General features: G+C 45.3%; 2 protein-coding genes across 8 annotated transcripts in view; one reads left to right on the forward strand and one right to left on the reverse strand.

Annotated features, from left to right (window-relative positions):
* LOC138916648 (liprin-alpha-1-like) overlaps positions 1-3,444 on the forward strand; it is a 102,271-nt gene extending 98,827 nt beyond the window's left edge. For 5 of the 7 annotated variants that reach the window (XR_011423950.1, XM_070229674.1, XM_070229675.1 and 2 more), the window contains one exon: positions 2,063-3,444. Coding sequence is in view for 6 of the 7 variants with exons in the window: in XM_070229674.1 (XP_070085775.1) it covers positions 2,063-2,088 (26 nt within the window). In the remaining variant the exon portion in view is untranslated. Of the gene's footprint in view, positions 1-1,079; positions 1,148-2,062 lie in introns of all 7 variants that reach the window. The other 2 variants (XM_070229673.1, XM_070229677.1) reach the window with 1 other exon arrangement.
* A 6,049-nt stretch (positions 3,445-9,493) lies between these two features.
* Positions 9,494-10,429, reverse strand: LOC138916820 (olfactory receptor 4D11-like). The gene has a single exon (XM_070230433.1). The coding sequence runs from the start codon at positions 10,427-10,429 to the stop codon at positions 9,494-9,496; it is 936 nt and encodes a 311-aa protein (XP_070086534.1).
* Between the last annotated feature and the right edge of the window lie 4,671 nt (positions 10,430-15,100).

The following is a 15,100-nucleotide window of genomic DNA, read 5'->3' on the forward strand; positions in this document are numbered from 1 at the left end:
TGTTCAGTATTGACGGCGACATTGAGATTAGAGTTCAGATAAATTAAAAATAAGCCTAGAGAGAGGTGTAGGGAATATATTACATGGAAGACGGCTGTTGACCCTTGTAGGAAAACTGAGGCCCAACCCCGGGAGAGTGGACTGCTCAATGCCTTCTTAAATAAGGGGCATCGGGGAAGCTGCAGCTGGCCTCCTGGGACCTCAGGGTCAGGGTTTGGAAAGATGACCCATGCTCACCGACAGTGCCGGCTGTCGTGCCATCTCTTCTGGAACCACGGCACATTCTTGATAAAACGTGTTCCTGCTGGACCCGTGGGAACACAAACTGTGTAACTGGCAGTCGGGAATATCTGCTCCAGGTGTTTGCACATTTTCTGTCCAGGTTGCAAGGGAGAGGCGGGGCTCACCTCTTGGGCCGTGCCGTGTGTTTCTCGACAGGAACAAGGCCTCAGTGGTACACATCACTTCCGGCAGAAACTGAGACTGGGTTTTAGTGTTCTTAGATGAGTCATTGTCCTCTACCCACCCCCTGCAGCCAGGCCCTGGGGAGGAGTGCCCTGGATGCTCCCTCAGACAGGCGCGGAGGGCAGGTGGCCCGAGGGCGCGTCTCCCGTCAGGCCAGGCCTGCGTTTGACTCCGGTCACCTGCACCCCGTGGTGTCTAGCGCTGCCCCGGGTTATCTACCTCACACCGGCCTTGGGGATATCACGTTTAGGCCCCGAAGAAAAGTCTAGTTGCTCTGCAAATCTAGAGAGTTTCAGGAGAAACAAAGTTACCAGGTGAAGTAGTTGTCACTTACACAGAGGACATCACGAAGTGTGTATCATCTGAGGCGTCCTTGCTGTCGTGAGATTAGCTGCCAGTGGCTCCCAGGGCTGCTGGGGGCTGAAGAGAAGCCCCTCCTGGCGACGCTTAGGTTCTCTTTCCCTGGCTCGCCCGCTCCCATCTAGCAGTTTCCCTGGGAGCCCTCAGTAGGTGGTGTTGTAGGTGTGCAGATGTGTGTGTACGTGTGCCCCGTGTGACGTCTGAAGACTAACCGCACGCTGTGTTTGCACGCTTCCTCCCCGGTGTCGGAGCAGGCAGCGTGTCGGGAGCGCAGAGGCTGGACGCCGCCACGGTCAGGACTTAGTCCTGCTGAAGCCCCGTGGTGAGTAGAGGGCTCCGCGTGCCCGGAGGCCGCAGAGGCGGCCGGGTGACCGCACGGGGACGCTGCCTGGCCCGGAGAGCCCGTTTCCGTTCCTGCAGGCCTTTAGGAACACGCACGCAAGCCCGGCTGCACCCGTTACGTGGTTCTGGTGTTCTGTATGCTCACAGTTGGTCACAGAGGGGTTCGTGTATCCTCATTTGTTAAGGAAAAAAGTGTATTTGCATTTTTTCCTTAAAACTGAAAGTGCTGGACTCTTTTCAGTATCTGCTAATGTCTTTTGGGGGTGGGGAGGCAGGAGAGCAGCGCGTGGCAGGAGCTCACCGGCTCAGCTCTTGGCTGGCGACCACCCGTGGTTGAGAGCGCCCGGCACGGCGGCTCTCCGCCTTGACCCTGGCATCCGCGCTGGTGTCGCTCCCAGGTCAGCGGCGCCCACTGGCTTTCTTAGAAATACACGGTCTTGAATGAGCCGCACCCCGCACGGCCAGGTTTCCTGGGGCCACGCTGTCGTGCGACCCTGAGGGCCTGGCGGGTGGTTTTAAACACACAGCTGCGTTGCCATCGCAGGGGTGCAGTTACGAGCAGCCCGCTCGCGCTGAAGGGGTGACGTGGGGCTGGGAGCCCAGCCCCTGCTCGTGGCGCCAGGGCCGGGGGCTCTGTTCCACTCTCCACTTTTCACGTCTCCGCCAGAAGGTTTGATTGGTTTCCTAATCTTTTTAATTGGTAACTTTTAGACATACGCCAAAAGGAAGTCAGCAAGGAATTTTCTCATTGATACGCGTACTCCTTGACGTTTCATCTCAGTTCTCAAGCAGCTACAGCGCAAGGGGCAGGGAGGCAGGGCTGGGCCTCAGGACGCAGGTGCGCGCCGGGCGGCCCGTCCTGAGGCTGATTGTCCTGTTTGTGCTTCCTTTCCAGTTTACCCACACTACTTCTACAGATGACCGTGCAGCGCTCGGGACCCGGCGAAGACGGCCTTTCAGAATTCAGTGGATCTGCAATCTGTTGATACTTGTTACATGGACCCTAAGATATTTTATTACAGAGTTTTTAATTAGTGAAAAATTCACGAATACCATAGAGAAAATATTTTAGAATTTAATGTTTCTTATATTTATGTAAACATGACTTCATTTATATAGTTAGTTACTTTTTCATGTATATCCAGGCTATAAATATCCTTTCAAATCGATTCTGTTCTTCTATCTAATTTTAGTCTTTCAAACGAATGTACTGTAATGCTTGTATGTATAAATCCTATGAAAAGATACAGGGCTTTTGTAAATTATGCATTTATTGTAATTATCATTAATTTTTTAATAATAATCGGCGAGAGAGAAGAGGATTTTACTGCATTTGCATTTGTAAGATCATCATGACATGGTGCGCGTTATCCTGACAAATGTAACCAGCTGTACAACAATCATTTTGAAACAAGCAGACTTAATTTCAAGCAATTGCGTTTTAATGACTGACCTTACTCTACTTTTTCTAGCAAGAAATGCTTTATTCTGCAGCGTGAACAGACTGAAAGTACCTGGTGTTAAATATGAGCTTCTGATAAAATTTGGGCTGAAGGGGCCGTCAGAACTGTGAGCATCTCTGGTGGCTCTCAGTAGCTTGCAGAGCTCGTCCCTGGAGACCCGCACGGCTTGTCCTCAGCGCCCGGCACGAGCCCCAGCCGGGAGCACTTCTCTCGGCTGCAGGAAGGGCTGGGGGGCTCTCTGGGCTCTGCCCCGACGGGCGGACTTGGGCCCCCGCCCCGCTGCTCTTTGAGGACCAAGCAGGAAGCACCGCGCTCCACAGGGACGCCCCTGCCGGAAGAGGAAGGCGCGGGCTCCCTGAAACCAGGAAACCACGCAGTGCGACTCTACTAAAGGCCTTATTTTTTCTTATGTAAATCATCTTTTTACATTTGTTTGTAAACATGTTGAAAGGAGGGACCTATTGGTACATTTTTAGCTTTTGACGATATAGCCGTTTTGGACTGTCTAAGTAGCAGATGTAACTTTTCCTTTTTAAATGGCACATTAAAGAGCCAGCAGGAAATGTGTTCCCACCACGGTGCATTATTTATTATACAGCTCATTTTGTCGGTGGACGGTTTACATTCGGTTTCTGCTTTTAACTTCCTTGTACGATTCATTCGTTGTTACATTCTGTTTTCTGTTAATCTTTTGTGAACCTCCTGATTATGTAACAAAGTATGTACAGTCTCCTTTTGAACTATTTTTATCACAGTATTATTTATTGCTTTCTTTCAATAAAGTACTTAGGCGTTTTCCACTGCCAATAAAGGATACTGAGAATAAGCTGTCATTCTGTGACAAATCGGCCGCAGCTGGCTCATCTCCGGCTCCAGGCTGATTCAGTGGCAGCAGTGTGGTCGAGTGGACTTTCTTGGGTAGAAATCAGTTGACAGAATGAAAAAGCTGGGGGTGGAAGCACAGGATGGGGGCGTCCCCGCCAGGAAGCCCAGGGGCTTCCCGCCTCGGCCCCCGAGGCCCAGACCCTCTCTCGCTGAGACCTGGGGGACCAGGCCCGGGCAGCCTGGCGCTCAGAGGCACCACAGGCCACAGGGAGGCGCGGAGGCGCGTCAGTCCATGCACGCACTGGGGCCCTGCTCTCCTGCTGCTCCCGCCCTGGGCTGTGTCCTTCCGGTTCCCAGGGAGCCTGGTCTCGGAGCGCTCAGACGGAGTCCTGAGTCATGAAGCAGTCCGGCGCGAGAGGGGAGGGACGCGCCGACGGGCCCGGGCAGGCAGGCAGGCAGGACGCGCCCGGCTGCAGGGCGGCAAGGCGCGGCGCTCGTGGCTGGCAGCGCCAGGCCCAGGGCACCCGATGCCTCAGCCCCTACGTGCTGTCGCCCGCCCTCCCCCCACCGCAGTATTGTCATCAGGTCTGGGGGTGCGCGATGCCCAGGCCGACCCCATGCCTCGCGCTGTGTTGGGTGGGCGCTGCTGACTGTCGCCTCGGTTTTCCTTTTCCTGTTCTGCTGTCCTTCCAGGGCTGACGGCCGCCTCTCCTGAGTGACGTGTTTTCTTTATTCGGGTGAATACATTCCAGCTGGTGTCCGTCAGGGCACAGCGATCCGGTGGTTTGGTGTTCTCTTGAGAGCCTGTGCTGGCTGGTTTTCCAGTTTTGTTGGGGGCAGCCTTTTCTTGGCATTTCCTCGTTCTTGGGTTCACTTAAGCGTGAGACTCAAAAGCACATAGCGCTTCCCTGCTTTTTCACCCACCAGTCCGTTTGCCTGACCAAAGCCGGGCAAGCCTTGGGTAGCCTGAAGCTTCTGGAAGCAGACCAGGTCATCATTGACTCTTTAAGTTGCAGGTGTTTGATTAAAACTTCATTCAGTGGTTCCGTTTACGCCTTTAACAAAAGGTCAGCTCAGAACGACACAGAGAGCACAGGCCGGTGTTGCAGTAGCTCTGCTGTGCTAGGCGCGCTCTGCTGTGCTAGGCGCACTCTGCTGTGCTAGGCACACTCTCAGCCACGCCTCCCGGGTCTGCTCGCCCCACACGCAGTGTCCCAGGGCTCGCCCGCAGTCGGCGGGGATGGGAGCCATTCGCAAGCCAGGTGTGGCCACACTGAAGACTCTCTGGACCCTTCCCACCGCTAGAACTCTGTCGAGCCTCCTTTAGCCTCATAACTGCTGCCCTTAAGTTTCTCTTTTCAAGTCTCACATCATGCACTTTAAGGTAATTGTTGGTTTGGGGTTTTCTTTGCTCTTTTGCTGGCTAAGTCCTGTGCTCATGGGGATGGGCTCCCCAGGGTCTGGGGAGGAGCGTGTCTCCCCTGTATCTCCGGCAGGTGGATAGCGAGGTGGCCGTCCGGGTGCTGTGGCTGCTGTCCTAACCACCGACATGTCATCGAGTGCATTCCCAAATAGCTCAGAGGCTTCTGTTTCTGACATTTCCTTAGCTTAACTCCTCGGTGAGGAGTAGTAGCCAGTGGTTTTGCAACCGCGTGTCCTTGACTCAGTGGGGCACCTTTTGGAGTCCTGTTGTTTGAGGCCAGCACTGCGTGCGCCCCTTCCACCTGGCACACGCCGAGGGCACACCCAGTGCAGGGAGGAGCAGGGCTGGCGTGGAGGATCCATCCTTCGCCTCTTCCCGCTTTCAGTGCTTGTTGGCCTCCTGGGCTGTGAGCCGGGTCTCCCGTCTCTGCCTCTGTCTTCACGTGGCCCCACCCTGTGTCTTATCTTCTGTCTCTTACGAGGACACTTGTCACTGGCCCACCTAGGTCATCTGGGATGGTCTCACCTCAAGACGCTTCACTTAGTTACACCTACAAAGACCCCTTTCCCAAATAAACTCACGTTCACAGGATCCTGCGATTTGCACACAGACACATGCTTGTGGGGCCCCCGTTCACCCCATTCCACCTTTCGACATTCTGGAGAAGAGCTGCCCTGCCCGGGAGATACCCGGATGGATAGACCTGGCTCTACCCCAAGGGACCCACCCCCCAGTGGGAACATGGTGAGCCGAGAGAGGGAGCCGTGACGCCCGGGCTCCTACATAACACGTGCTTAATGTGGCCTCTCGATTCCTCCAGTGTGGACTTTGCCTCTTGGCATCTCCTTCTGGGGGATGAGAATTTCAGCTTTCCCGCACCTCCCTTTCTCCTCCCCAGCTCCCAGCAGAGCTGAATCCGTGTTCACTGTTGCCGTGAGGAAGGCTGGAGGTGTTATTCATTGCTGGGCCAAGTGGGTTACTATGATTACAACGGAGGGCACGTGTTGTGTGCCCAGTATTTACAGATGAAATGACCGTGTCTGGGATTTGCTTGACAATAATCTTGGCGGAGGGGTAGGTCAGGATATGGGTCAAACCAAATTGACCGTGTGGGTTGATAGTTGTTGAAGGTGGGTGATGGATTCATGAGGGTTTATCATAGTATTCTCTTTTTGCATTTGTGTGACATTTTCTATAATAATATTTTAATAGTTATTTTAGGGAGACCCTCTGTGTTTTAAACCCTCAGTCTTTAGATGTCTGGAAAAATTGCTTCTTGGTCCTCACTTTGGAATGTAATTTACCCAAGTTTTGAACATTAACTGCAGCCCACCCATTTTACACCACAACTCAGCATGCACGCACTACGTTTCATCCATTCTGTCGTGACTCCTTTGTGACATTTTGGTGTCTTTGAAGTCAGGATGTGTCTTACAAACGATGGCATCTTAGACTTGATGAACTATGGCGTACGACAAAACTTCACGTGGGCTGCAGCTTCTCTGCTGCTCCTCCCACTGACAGGTGGGGTCTCATCCCCTGCAGCCTGGCCAGCCTCAGTGACTTGGTTGACCAAATGAATGTGGCAGATGTGTGTTAAAGAAAGTGTGTTAAACCACACCAAGGACTGTGCTGTCTTCCTTCTAACCAAAATTGCTTTGCTTAGGGGGCTGGGAAATAAAGCTTAAATAAAAGGGTAGTGAGGGAAAAATCAAATCTTTGTGGCTACTGTCAGGGCCGCTGTTAGAGACTGAATGGTGTAGATTTATATGTCCAATTTCTGTTGAATGCAATATATTCATTGAGGCTATACAATTATCTTAATCTACATCTCTAAGATCCACAGCTCCCTTAGAATCTAGGAAGGTAGCACAGTGACAGCTGTTGATATTCATCAGGTTAATTACTTCAGAATAATTTTATGTTATTGGGTTCACGGGTACCCAGAGATGTTGATCATTGAAATATTCGATTCAGGGAACAATGTAAGAAAGGGTAGTTTGAAAGCTATGTGTGTGTGTCCAGAGCCAGTCAACCTTTCCATGGCTATTAGGAACAGAGCTTAAAAATAATAAAAGCTGATTTAATTGGAACAAATGCAACCCAGCTTTAGATTTTATGTCATCCAGAGTAATGATAATGTTTATGTAATCAGATGTAATTCTTTCTCCTTCTCCTGAAATATTGAATCAGATTGTGTTGTGTGTTTAAACATGGCTTGAGAAAGTCTCAGGGACAGTGATGTGGCAGGAGTTCTTTGGTCCTTGGTCTCCTGGGATTATGCCTCTGAGATACAATCAGTGATTCAGTCCCCATAGATCTTTGGTGCCATCCAATTCTGACATAGTGATAAAACTCTGATTTGAGTGATTCACAAGAGATAGGAAGGACAGAAAAGGACAAATTGGCATGAAATAGACTGTAAGGTGGTTTGTGGCATGCATTTTTCATAGGCAATTTCACATAGAAAAGCTTAGAGACTTGTGACCAGTGCTACCTGAGCAAAGGTAGCAGGACCTTATGAACGGTGACTTGACAAATGTGAATTATTCTTAGAATTTTCATGTTAGGGGAAGTAGGTCAATATGGTAAACATTTAGAATTTATAGACCAGGTGACAAGAAATGGCAATGAACCAGTTAGTTAATCAATGCTTATGGTGCCATTCCAGATCCAAAGTGGGACATAAGTAAAGTTTGTCCTCAACGCTCAGTATCCTTTGGCTAACTCTACTTGGGCTCTTCTCTGTCCTGGGTGATCTGACTTCTTGTTCTGATCCCTTATCCCTGCCAGAAAAGCCAAGGGTTTATATTTGATCCATTACTTTCTTTTAATATGAAACTATCCAATGCATTATGTCAACAGCTTCAGGATGACTTTTTAAGCTATAAAAATAACCAGCAAAGCTATAGTCATGTTTTAATGACAGAAAGCTAGAAATTTGTTTTTTTCCTAGATTGACACCTGAGCTAAAACTGTTGCCATCTTTTTTTTTTGTTCTTCTCCCCAAAGCCCCCCAGTACACAGTTGTAGGTTCTAGTTGTGAGTGCCTCTGGTTGTGAAATGTGGGACTCCGCCTCACCGTGGCCTGACGAGTGATGCCACGTCTGCATCCAGGATCTGAACCAGTTAATGCCTGGTCTGCTGAAGCAGAGCACATGAACTTAACCACTTGGCCATGGCGCTGGCCCAAGAAAGCTGGAAATTTTAAGATGAAAAATGCTTTGAATTCAATGTATATTCCTATGTTTTGCTACCCCATCAGTTTTTTCCAATAATGAGGAGTAGTGGCCCTGTAGTAGGAGAGTGTAACAGATCATTGGGGGTTGGGGTTAGGGTTCAGGTCAGAATGTGCATAATGTAGAGCAATTTGGATGGTATTAATAATGATATTTGCCTTTCACTGAGAATTTACTATCTGCCAGGCATTGTATGTTTCACATATACCATCTCATTTTAACCCTGACAACAACTCCATGAGATGGATATTATAAGTACCTTTTTATAAGTGACATATGACCTGTGAAGACATGAAATAATTTGCTCAAGATCACACAGTTGAGGGATGGCAGAGATAGGATTTGGACCCAAGGCCGTATGACTCTGAGGTTAGAGCATTCAGCTATAATGGTTTACTTTTACCATGCTTTCCCAGACAAAAACACTACCTTTTACTTCTTCACAAACACCAACAAATTGAAGACTGGATTGTTTAGAGTTTTATCTTCTTTAACCCTTCCTCTCTCTCTCTCAGGAAGTGGGAAGTGAAAAGAGTGTAAATTCTCAATGGAGAACCCAGTCTGAGATTGGCCCTGGTAAGGCTGGACTAGAAGATCAGTTCTTGAATAATGAGAATGGCTTGCTCGTTGTGTAGGATTTCTGAGGTTCTGCCTTTGTCTAAACTTATCACAAGAATGTGAATCTGGCACGTGCAGTTCTGCATAAGATAAATCCCTGTAGGCCATTATGGGAAGTCTTTCAAAGCTTCTTCGTTCCTTATAGGAATCCAGGAGGACAACAATTGTGTGCCTTTGAGGTTCTCAAGAGGTCACAAGCCCATGTGGTGTTCAACTAAGCAAAAAAAAGTCTTAATCTGTGATGGGCCATTTGTCCCCATATACGGGTGCTGCATTTGCAGTGATCATGAAATCTTTCTAGAACAGGATTACAGTTTGGCGTAGACAGGTCCAGTAATGTAATACATTACATCCAAATGGTTTAAGAGCAATCAATTGGGTATCTGAAGACTTATCTCTGTGATTAAGTGGATATGAGTTCTTGAGCAAATCACTCTAACTCTAGGCTTCTGTGTACTTACCTCTGGAAAAGGAGTTGGATTTAATCAATCTCTTCACCTGCGATATAGTTGTCCTGACACATTGTTACTTTGTTCTTTGAATGGAAATACATCAATCAGCTCAATCCTGTAGCACTAGTTACTTTATGCTTACCAGAAGCTAGGGTTACCAGCAACCTATTAATTTACTAGAAAAATAAATTGTTACCTAGTACGTGTAGTTGGTTTATTGATAATATATTTGAGTATATAAATAGGACTCTGTGGGAAAAATGATGAAAGGAGTCCTTGGTGATGAAGAGGTTGGAAACTCTTATTCTATTCCACCACAGAAGGCATGAGTCTTCTCTTCAGTCTCTTCATGGCTGACTTCATTTCTTGGTTCCTCAGAGTGTAGATCAAGGGGTTCATCAGAGGGGAGATGACAGTGAAGGTGACAGAGATGGCTTTATCTGTGGGGAGGGCAGTGAAGGGCCGGGCATAGACATAGATGCAGGGCACAAAGTGCAGAGTCACCACCGTGATGTGTGAGGTGCAGGTGGAGATGGCTTTCCTCCTGCCCTCCCCTGCCTGAGACCTCAGCATCATTAGGATGACTGTGTAGGACACAAGCAGGAAGATAAACCACAGGGTACTCACTAAGCCATTGTTGGAAATCATCAGGAGCTCAAGTGCAGAGGTGTCTGTACAGGCGAGTTTGAGGACATGGGGGACATCACAGTAGAAGCTGTCAAGAACATTGGGTCCATAGAAAGGGAGGGGCAGCAATAGGGAAATTTGCATGATGGAGTGGACAAAGCCCCCCACCCAGGAAGCCAAAATGAGGGCAGTGCATCGCCCCCTACTCATGATGGTGACATAATGCAGGGGCTTGGAGATGGCTATGTAGCGATCAAATGCCATCACAGAGAGAGAGAAAATATCTGCTCCACCGAGGAGATGGAAGAAGAACGTTTGTGTCATGCAGCTAGTATAGGATATGGTCTTTATCTTTGGCAGAAGGTCTGCCAGGACCTTTGGAGCGGAGATGGAGGAGAAGCAGATGTCAACGATGGCTAGATTGCAGAGCAGGAAGTACATGGGGGTGTGAAGGCGAGGCTCACAGGTCACAGTGACCATGATGAGGAGGTTTCCCAGCAGAGTTGTCATGTACACAAAACACAGAAAAAGAAATATGACCAAACTGAGATCTTGGGACTGAGTAAGTCCTAGAAATATAAATTCTTTTACCCTGGTGCCATTTCCCAACTCCATTGAATCATGTTTCTTCTTCTTTGTGTAGCTTGGAAAAAGTTAAAAGTGTTATTTCAGAAAGGGTTTACTCCCCCTTAATAGATTCAGGTTTACAGTTGGGTATTAGGTCGGAAGACTAGTGAGGCATTATCACCACATGAAGACTCTTTCCAAGGTTATTGTTAACACATCCTACATGCCATCTTATTCCGTAAGCATGCAGTTAATTATTGTTTTCTTCTGTAAATTATATGTATTTTAGAAAATGCATAAAAGTAATGTTCTCAGAATAGAAGTTGTAAGTATCCAAGATAAAAAGGTGAATAGTAAATAATCAGAAAGGGAATATTTTGGCCCAAGGGATACAAAAATGGATGCAGTTTGGTGTGTAAATAAGACAATGCCTATTTGGTACAACTGGGGTCCTTTGAGGTTTTACACAAATGTGGGGTTTTTTCCAGACTGGGTGCTCCATTTAAATGCTTTAAGAACTCCTATCTGCAAAATGATTGTCTTTGGACTGAATTTCACAGAAGCACTCCTCCCTTTTTTAGGTCACAGATTTAATGCTATGAAAAATCAGATAATTTTAAAGCTGTAAAATTCTTCTTTATCGTTCTATTTTTCCTTAAGGGGATTTATTTGTTTCTTTCTTTAATATACTTTAGGTACCAAAACCCCTGGATGTTGAATAACTCCTCAGCTATGAAAGAAAAGTGGTAACTCAGAGCTTCTCTTCTGTTCACTGGTCAAATTTCTTTCCTAAAAGCTATTTTTTTTTATTGCGCTTTCATTGACATACGATAGACTCATGTGTTTGACGTGTACACTTTGATAAGTTCTGACATACGCATATACCCATGCAATCATCAATATGTTTAAGATAGTTAATTAATATGTCTTAATATATATTAAGATACAATAAGATATAAGTTAATTAATATATGTATCACTCCAAAAGTGTCCTTGTGACTCTAATATGTCCCCTCTGCCCCCTTTCTTCAGGCAAGCACTGATCTGCATTCTGTCACTATCCATTAGTTTGCATTCTCTAAAATTTTCTATAAATGGAATCCTAAAAGGTGTACGTTCTCTTTTTGTCTGGCTTGTTTCACTTACAAAATACATCCACGTTTTGTGTGTACCAATATTTTGTTCCCTTTTATTGTACGGATGTGCCACATTTTGTTTATCAATTCACTTGTTGATGAACATTTGGGTTGTTTCTAGTTTTTGGCTATTACACATAAAGCTGCTATGAATATTCTTGTAGAGGTCTTCATGTAGATATATGTTTCCATTTCTCTTAGGTAAGTACCTAGGAATGGAATGGCTGTAACTCTTAAAATTCAATAAGAAAACCAACCACCCAATTAAAAAAAAAGGGACAAATGGTTTGAACAGATACTTCAACGAGAAGATATAGGTTTAGCAATTAAGCATATGAAAAGATGCTCAATGTCATTTATCAGTGGGGAAATGTAAATGAAAGCTATAGTGAGATAACAGTGCACATTTATTAAAATGGCTAAAATAAGAGAGAAGGGGTTAATATCCAAAATATACAAAGAACTCATACATCTCAACAACATAAAATCAACAACCCAATTTAAAAATGGGCAAAAGATCTGAACAGAGATTTCTCCAAAGAAGACATACAGATGGCCAACAGGTGCGTGAAAGGATGTTCAACATCATTAGCTATCAGGGAAATGCAAATTAAAATTACAATGAGATATCACCTCTCTCCCATCAGAATGGCTATAATTAACAAGACAGGAAACAAGTGTTGGAGAGGATGTGGAGAGAAGGGAACCCTCGTACACTGCTGGTGGGAGTGCAAACTGGTGCAGCCACTATGGAAAGCAACATGGAGCATCCTCAGAAAATTAAGAATAGATCTACCGTATGATCCAGCTATCCCACTGCTGGGTATTTATCCAAAGATCTTGAAAACACAAATGCATAAAGATACATGCACCCCTGTGTTCATTGCAGCATTATTCACAATAGCCAAGACTTGCAAGCAACCTAGGTGCCCATCAAGGGAAGAATGGATAAAGAAGATGTGGTATATATTCATAATGGAATACTACTCAGCCATAAGAAATGACGCAATCCAGCCATTTGTGACAACATGGATGAAGCTTGAGGTTATTATGCTGAGTGGAATAAGTCAGAGGGAGAAAGTCAGATACTGTATGATCTCACTCATAAGTAGAAGATAAAAACAGCGACAAACAAACACATAGCAACAGAGATTGGATTGGTGGTTACCACAGAGGAAGAGGGGAGAGGGGAGGGTAAAAGGGATGATTTAGGCTCACATGTGTGGTGATGGATTATGATTAGTTTTTGGGTGGTGAACATGATGTAATCTACACAGTCTTCGAAATATGTTACGATGTACGTCTGAAAGCTATATAATGTTATGATCCAGTGTTACTGCAATAAAAAAAGAAGATTGACATATCAGAGTTGACAAAAATGTAGAGGAACTGTAACTCTGGTGGGAATGTGCAATGATGCAACCACTTTTTATTATTATTATTATTTTTTATTGAGTCATTGATAGGTTACAATCTTGTGAAATTTCAATTGTACATTAATGTTTGTCAGTCATGTTGTAGGTGCACCACTTCACCCTTTGTGCCCACCCCCCACCCCACCTTTCCCCTGGTATCCACTAAACTGTTCTTGGTCCATAGTTTTAAATTCCTCATATGGGTGGAGTCATACACAGATTATCTTTCTCTCGCTGGCTTATTTCACTTAACATAATTCTCTCAAGGTCCATCCATGTTATGATGCAACCACTTTTGAAAACAATTTGTCACTTTCTTAAAATGTTAGGCATGTGCTTACAATATAATCATTTTGCTCTTGAATTCCTTCCTTTTTTTATTTTGCGAATCCTTGAAATGGACTTAATTTCTTTCTTTGCAGTTTATCTCCTTTTTCTTACCATGATCAGAAAGAAAAGAAAGGTGAAAGTCACTTCTCTCACTTTTTTGGGGTCTTTTCCAGTTCAAATGAAGATATTTCTTTTCACCTAGCTCACTTTCCATTCAAGTTGTCTTTCTTCTGTATACAATTTTGTCGAAAGTCTACTTAATATGGAAAACTAAAAAAGCTACCAAGAGTTATCAGAGCATGCAGGCAGATACCTGGGATCCTCTGGCATAGCACAGCCTGTTGCAATCCCAGCTGGGTACTTACTGCTTACGCTACAGGAGAAGTTAGTTTACCCCTTTGGCCTCAGGCTCTGCATCAGTATCTGGAAACAATAGCATCTCCCTCATGTGATTTTTGTGAGGATTAAATGAATTAATATATGCAAAAACATCAATACTTAGAGCATTGCCTAAGCAATAATAAGTATGCTCATACGTGTGTTACCTTAAAGTAAAACGCTGGGTTAGTAACTGTCTCAGGCACACAGCTTCTTAAATGTACTGACAATCTTTTAGAAGAGTTGTATGTTTTCCAGAATCTGTATTCTAAAACAGCTTCATCAGAACATACTTTTTTTGGGGAAAATAGGAGGTACTTTTCTTTTACTGTCAATGAGAGTGGCCCAGAGGGTGGTGACAGCGTTTGGTAGTAAGGAGAGCACTTGCTTGGTTTGGTTTCTTATCTGACAACATCTTAGCAGACCAGAGAAGTCAAGTGCTGGTCTCTGCAGTGAGAGCCATCTGGGCTCAAGTCCTGGCTTTGTCCCTGTGTGACTTGGGTAAGTGAGAGACCTCATGGAGTCTCCACTTCATCTGTGGAATGGGGATTATAGTAATACCCACCTCACAGGGAAGTTATCAGGATTAGGTGAATTAACATACATAGAGTCTCAACATACATGACTGGTTATCTCTTATGATTAGTACTATGTTGGGTAACCTTAACATGGGAGGCTCATCAGGAAATGGAGTGTGTTGAACCAAATAGTAGCTGAGCTATCAATTCTGACTAGTTAAAGTGGGGAAATAATCACCAGAAAACACAAACTCAATATAGTTACTAAAGATATTGAGGAGGTCTTACCTACTTATGATATCCTTCCACAGGGACTATGGAATTGTAAATAGTAGACTGTGGTCTACACAGAAGGGTAGAAGGTACAGTACCTCAGACCCCGAGTCAGTACTGTTTGTCAGAGAGGAATAGGTCCTACGTTCACAAGATACTTTTGGTAATTCAGACAACATCCTCTGCCTTCTGCTCCATGTTTCTGCTATTTTTACTCCATTTATTTAACAAATATTGATAGAAAGTTGGCAGAGTTCTAGGTTATTTGAGAGAAATGAATATAATCCAAAACCAGTGGAGAAAGAACTGAAATTTAATAATATGACATTGATGGGGACCGTCTAAAGACAGATGAGGTGTGTGTGAGAAAAGGGTGATTTCTCTCCAAGAGGCTCAGAGGAAGCTGCATGGAGGAGGTGACATTTCTGTTTGGGGCACATGGGAGTGGAGAGAATGGGAGATCTGGCTTTAGGGGACCAGTTGAATATATAACAGTTGCTGATGAGTGGGAAGTTTGGCTGGAAAGAAAGGATCCAAATATGTAGGCACGGAAAGACAAGCAAAAGAAAATCGTTGTTACAAAATTTTTATTTTTTGATAAATCTAAGGGAGGGTATGTAGGTGTTCACTGTATTATTCTTTCAACTTTTTTGAAATATTTTATTTTCT

Source organism: Equus caballus, chromosome 12, assembly GCF_041296265.1.
Source record: "Equus caballus isolate H_3958 breed thoroughbred chromosome 12, TB-T2T, whole genome shotgun sequence".
In the NCBI taxonomy this organism is placed as follows: Eukaryota; Metazoa; Chordata; class Mammalia; order Perissodactyla; family Equidae; genus Equus; species Equus caballus.

Coding starts and splice junctions, on each gene's coding strand:
- LOC138916820 (XM_070230433.1), bottom strand. CDS start 10,429: ATGGAGTTGGGAAATGGCACCAGGGTAAAAGAATTTATATTTCTAGGA.